At 46.6% G+C, this 6,514-nt stretch overlaps 1 protein-coding gene across 1 annotated transcript in view; it reads right to left on the minus strand.

The window, feature by feature from the left end:
* Positions 1 to 6,004, minus strand: part of LOC109921465 (annexin A2-like) — a 145,568-nt gene extending 139,564 nt beyond the window's left edge. The window contains exons 1-2 of the mRNA XM_048617029.1: positions 5,936 to 6,004; positions 3,460 to 3,527 (exon numbers count right to left, since the gene is read on the minus strand). Coding sequence (XP_048472986.1) covers positions 3,460 to 3,510 — 51 coding nt within the window. The 5' untranslated portion in view covers positions 3,511 to 3,527; positions 5,936 to 6,004. The remainder of the gene's footprint in view (positions 1 to 3,459; positions 3,528 to 5,935) is intronic.
* Positions 6,005 to 6,514: the final 510 nt, after the last annotated feature.

Below are 6,514 nucleotides of genomic sequence, written 5' to 3' on the forward strand. Positions count from 1 at the left end.
ATTGGCCATGCTAAATTGCGTATAGTCTCCAAAGATGTGCAGGTTAGGGTGGATTGGCCATTCTAAATATCGTATACTGTCCAAAGATGTGCAGGTTAGGGTGGATTGGCCATGCTAAATTGCATATAGTGTCCAAAGATGCGCAGGTTAGGGTGGATTGGCCATGTTAATTGCCCATAGTGACCAGGGATATGAAGGCTAGTTAGGTTAGCCATGGGAAATGCAGGGTTACAGGGATAGGGTCTGAGCAGGATGCTCTTCAGAGGGTTGATGTGGACTCAACAGGCTGAATGGCCTGCTTTCACGTTATAGGGACTATATGATTTGCTTGCCAACATCATAATTTCCTAAGTGGCAGTGTCCTGACCTTGAGTGAGATGCCCCAGCTCCCGGGCATCCTCTGCTTGTATGGTGCATCCAGGCTCCAAGCCTTGGGCTTCCCAGAAGTCAAAGCTCAAAACAAGGGCCAAAGGAATGAAGGGAGTGGCGACTCGGGACAAGGTGGCAACAGTGAGGAGAGAATTACAGACAGAGGGAATGAAAAGAAATGAAATTAAGTGCAGAGAACAGAGCAGAAGTGGGAACAAAACCTAGTGAGTGGCACAGTGGTTTGGTGGTTAGCAATGCTGCCTCACAGCGCCAGGGACCTGGCTTCAATCCCACCCTCAGATGACTATCTGTGTGGAGTTTGCACCTTCTCCCCGTGTCTGTGTGGGACCCCTCTGGGTTCTCTGTTTTCCTCCCACAGTCCAAAGATGTGCAGGTCAGGTGGATTGGCCATGGGAAATGCGGGGTTTCACGGTAGGATGGTGGGTCTGGTGGGATGTTCTTCAGAGAGTCAGTGTAAACTCAATGGGCCGAATGGCCCACTTCCACTCTGTAGAATTCTATGAGAACACTGCTGGGCAGACAGAAGGAACTACACACAGTCTTTGACCATGAGAAATAATGTCAGGCAATCATAAAGACTTATTAAGAACTTCTAATGTTGAACAATTCCACTTGGCATTTTATCTGCAAAAAAATTCATGTTTTGTTCTGTCACGGAGCCAAAACTAATAAAAGGAAAGGGTTTGGCACTGGAAACAAAGACTGACAAAAATATCGTCACGTGTGCACTTGGTCAGGGACTTTACTTCCGGCTCTCGGACAACGGAACTGAAGCATAACTTCAGAAACATTTGGGCAAAGAGGGAAGACAGTGTGCGAACAGCCCAACCTTCCAAACCCTGGGTGGATTTGAAGTGACGGCCAGTGTCTGAGTTGGCAATATTGCGTTTGTAAGACCCCGGGAGCTCCCTCATCACTGCAATGATCCAAAAGGTAAAATCACAGCTGTCCCAAAAAACTGTAGGGCTGCTCTCTCATTAGAGAGAGAGAGGCAACTGGTGGTGGTTTAACCTGAGGGTCACCACACCTCAGGTGAGGGGAGAGGTTGAGAAGGAGAGAGCTTCATGGTAACCCCAGCTGGTTTGGGAATTGTACACACGCTGTTGGCATCACTCTGCATTGCAAACCAGCCTTCCAGCCAACTGAGTTAACTAACCCCCTCATCCATCAGGTACCACTAAGTGACTGCAGCAAACTCAGCACTTCATCAAACTCAAATGATACAATGGCACCTGACTGTGGTACCAAAGAGTGAGCAAGACCTGATGTGAGCTAGGGCATGGCAGCTTGAGTAGTTTTGGATGATCTCAAGTTTTGTGAAGTGTGCAACCAATCAGGACAGACTAATCCAGTCCAGAAGAATTCAAAATATTGGAATAAGAATGTCAGCAGATGATCTGACTTAAATAACTCCACAGAGACCAGTATCCAGTCACTGAGTCACCCTTTATTTACATCTGCACAGTACATGGCCTCTGACCAGCTAGCTCAGAGCCAGTCCCTAGGATGAGGAGACTCTCTGAATCTCCTGTTTATATCTGTCAGCCAGGGCTCCCTGATTGGCCCAGGTTAACAGCCCCAATCAGGGAACTCATAGTCAATGAGATCCACCTGGCCCTCGCTGTAATCACTGCAGAGACAGAGGTGGGCAGTGATATGGAGATGGAAATCCAAGGGAGTGTGTGAATGTGAGATTTGTAGCTTGTGTTGCAGTCAAGTATGAAAAACAAGGACTCAAATAATTATTCCACCTCAGACAGTCGTCAGGGAGAGTTGAATGAAGTTGGGTGTCTATGGGACACAGAGACTGAAGTCAATGGCTTCAGTTCACCCCAGTAGTGAATTGGGCAGATTGCTGTTCAAACGAAGAGTTAGACAATTTAGCAAAGGAGGAGGAGCGACCAGATACGGTGGTGAAGTGGAGCTGGGTGTACATGCAAAAACTAAGGCTGTGTTTTCCGGTGATGTGACCGAGGGGCAGCATGTGGATGGGAAATAAACGAGTGCGGACGGGCCAAAGTTAGAGGTTGGAAGAATGCCAGAGGAGACAGTGAGGGGTCAGAAAGAGAAGCCATCGTTGGTGTTTCTCTGGCGATGATTAATGAGCTAAGAATGAAAGCCAGTGAGAGCAGTCGCAGTCCAACCAAGCTGGCCTGCAGTGAAGAGGTGTGGGAGAAAAATGGCAGGGTCACCAGGTCAAAGGCTGGGACAGATGGTTCACCACTGTCATCAAACATATCACCTGTGACTTCGATAAGGTTCAGTAGCAGGGCTGGAAACTCAGTTGCCACACATTGCCACACAAGGAAGTGGAGGATGGAGACTGAGGGGTGGTTTGCAAGAATGAAGGAATCAAGGGTTGGTTTTATGAGGAGAACAGTGATGAGAGCAGGTCTTCCCTATAGTATTATGTGATCTTATCCTCTCTGAGAGAGCAGGTAAAGCCATCTACTCCAAAAGGAATATTACATCAGGAAATGCACAGTGTAGATGGACTGAGATGGATCCTGTATCTGTGATTGGTGGAGGCAGGCACTGCTCAGACTGATGGAAGGCAATGTCATCACTCACTCCTGGATCTCGTGTCCAGCTCTGGGAAAGTGTGCCAACGCTCCTCAAGTTCTGATGCTCAGGAAGGTCAGTGGACAACTTTAGGTGAGAAATGGGAGTTCAGAGAATTCCGTGTCAATGGAGTGTTGTGTTTGAGAAGGTTAGAATCTCCATTGTCTCCGAGCTTAGACCCCATGAATGACTGGTGAGAGACTGTTTGGACAAGGCTCAGCTCACAGGTCATCAGTGGAATGTGGGATTATTGTAGATAGGTCAGAGCAGACTCAATGGGCCGAAAGGCCACTTCTGTGCTGTGTGTCTCTAAAATATCTTATTGGCATTCAACAGTAGAAATGTTTAGTCAGAGAAGGAACATCAGCAGGATTTCAAGTCTAATCGTGTCCCACGTTCCATCCCAAAGTGCAGCTCCCCACACACAGTTGCTCTGTCCCAAAGCCAGACACTCACCCAATAATTAAACCCCACTCACACAGTCTGGGGACATATTCAGATACTCACATCATCTGTGCCCAGGCACACTTGGGATAAGATATCGTGAACTTCTGCCATTTTGTCTACAGAACAATCTAGGTTGGAGAAAGAATCGAAAGATCAAGAGTTTTCAACATGATATGTCCCAGAATGAAGTGAATTTAACAAGCTTTCTCTCTTCACCAGTCAGTCTCATATTGGTGAATCATTAACTTCCTCTCCTGCTCCACTGCTGGTGGGGCTGGAGGAGAAACAGCTAACTCATTGCCAAACTTCTGCCTCATTCTGGAAAGAGTGAATCACACTCACAAACAGCAGAGCCAGACTGGGAGATTTCCATCTCTTTTCTGAAACGCTCCTGCTGCTGCTCAGCAAACATTGCACAGAGTGCGATCCAATCGCCTTTTAGAATCTGCAGGCTAAGTAAAACTCTAAGACAATGAAAGTTACATTGTTCCAAAGTGTGTGAGTCAAATTACTTGGAACTCTGAGATTGCTGTGTGAACAAGCAGAGGCACAGATGAAGATTTATACTAGCACAAGCATTCTGCAAACACTCCCTTATTACACAGGCAGAATGGAATGTGTCTGTGGGTACAATTCCTCTAAAACCATAGCAACGTTTAAACTGAAAAGTTCAACTGTTACTGGCAGAGCCTGCTGGCAGAACACATGAACATTAGAAACTGAACTAAACAACAGACAGCAGGATGGGCCAAACTACACTTGAGGCCAAATCACAATCCCCCCGTTAAAATCAAATCAAATATCTAAGAATCAATGAATGGAGCAGGACAAACACACTTCAATCTGAAGTTGAGAAAAAGACCAAATGCACTACGTTGTGCTGCTAATTCTGAGCTTGGAAGAGTATGGAACTTAGACAAAATAACAAAGGAAGCTGTTTTTTGCTCCTAAACTTTTAGCCATCTAATTTTCACTTTCCATTCTCTCCAAAATGCTGCAGATGTTAGTGACCATCTTTGCACTTTCTGCAATATCAGAACTAAACTTCCATCAGTTTGTACCCAGTTTGCATTCCAAAAATTTAATCAAATCATGAGGGGCATGGATAGAGTGAATAGCCAAGGTGTTATTCCCAAGGTCAGGGGAGTCCAAAACTAGAGGGCATACATTTAAGGTGAGATGGGAAAGATTTAAAAGGGACCTAACGTGCAACTTTTTCACACAGAGGGTGGGGCGTGTATGGAATGAGCTGCCAGAGGAAGTGGTGGAGGCTGGTATAATTACAACATTTAAAAGGCATCTGAATGGGTACATGAATCGGAAGGGTTTAGTGGGATATGGACCAAATGCTGGCAAATGGGACTAGATTAGTTTAGGATATGGATAAGTTGGACTGAAGGGTCTGTTCCTGTGCTGTACAACTCTGTGAGTCTTTGAGAGGCACGGACAGCTAAAACAGCAGCATTGTAGCTCAACAACATTCTCATTTTCTTTATCACTTTTAGCTGACTATTTGCCGAACTCAAACCGTTACCAGCCCAAACTTCTAAAGTTTTAAGTTATGTAAGGGTCAAGCACCCAAGTCAGGACTGGAATGTTTCCAGTAAACCATTCCAGACCATAGAGAGATAGAGGGACAAAGCTAAATGACACAGATTTGGGACTGTTCACTGGACTTTCTCTCCCCACAGATGCTGAATTTCTCCAGCACTTTCTGTTGGTTTTCAATTCAGGACATGACTGGATACAAGTGGTTGTGAGGCTCTATTGGACACTGTTGGATCGCGAGACTGGAGCAGAGATCAAGTTGATAGGAAGGAAACAGCAGAATGTTCCAAAATATGCTGGATATAGGAACAGGGAGAGGGGCAAAAAACAGACAGGTCAACAACAAGGGAGCAGAGCCACCCCATTCCCACTCTGATGGGAAGCTTGGAATTGGGGGTGGGGACAATCTTGTACATTAAACCGCCCAATCCCCAATATCCGGGAGCCCCACCCAGCCTCCTTCCTGACACTCGCGTTTCTAACACCAAAAGTTTTTAATGCCAATGCTTAAACTCAAAAGCTAATGGGGAGCCAGCAAAGGACTGCAGACAAAGTCTGTGTTTTGAGTTCAAGCTGAGCAATGCAGAAGGCCAGGGTCAGCTTGAGAGAGAGAGACAGGCAAAAACAGGGAGTTGGGGGGGCGTGGGGTCAGAACAGTGCCCCCAGTATATAGGCACCTTGCTCCTGTGAGAATTCGCAAAGACCAAAATGGCATTTACCAGCATTTTTTTTTTGGGATGAAGAGTAAATGGCTGTTTAAAAGCGCAAGACTATCATTCATTGCTAAACATGCTCCAGTTTCAACTGAGAATCACTTATTCTATAAGATCGTCCATCCCCACCCTTGCCTGAGTCAATCTGCTTCCGATAGCCTCAGGCATGACTCCAGACTTAAAAATTCCAATACTCTCTTGAACTTTGGCTGTCTACCTTCAACTCATCCAGAGCTCTCCCGCCCAAAGTCTCTCTCGCACCAAATCCTACTCACCAGTCACTCCAGCCTCCAGAACTACAAATGGCTTCTCTGACAACTCAAATTTAAAAGCCCCACCCTGTGTAACCTCCTCCAACCTCACATGCTACTCCACCCTGAAGACAACTCTCCTGTAACCTCCTCAGGAGCCATTTGCTGCAATTCAGCGATGGGAAGTGTATTCAGGAGTTTTCCTACACTGAAGGCCGTTTTCCAAATGCAAATTGTGTTTTATCAGACTGCTGTAAGACTCTCAGGATGACATGGTCTCTGAGGCAATGGTGTAGTGTTTCTGGCAGTGGTAGCCCAATATCCCAGCTCATGGGCAGTTACCCCACTCCCCCAGCACATGGGCAGTTACCCCACTCCCCCAGCACATGGGCAGTTACCCCCACTCCCCCAGCTCATGGGCAGTTACCCCCAATATCCCAGCACATAGGTAGTTACCCCACTCCCCCAGCACATGGGCAGTTACCCCCAATATCCCAGCACATGGGCAGTTACCCCACTCCCCCAGCACATAGGCAGTTACCCCACTCCCCCACCTCACTGAGCATTCCCAGTCAAACAAAGTCTTTACAACAACTGAGGAGT

This window comes from Rhincodon typus, chromosome 36 (genome assembly GCF_021869965.1).
Source record: "Rhincodon typus isolate 14 chromosome 36, sRhiTyp1.1, whole genome shotgun sequence".
NCBI lineage: Eukaryota > Metazoa > Chordata > Chondrichthyes > Orectolobiformes > Rhincodontidae > Rhincodon > Rhincodon typus.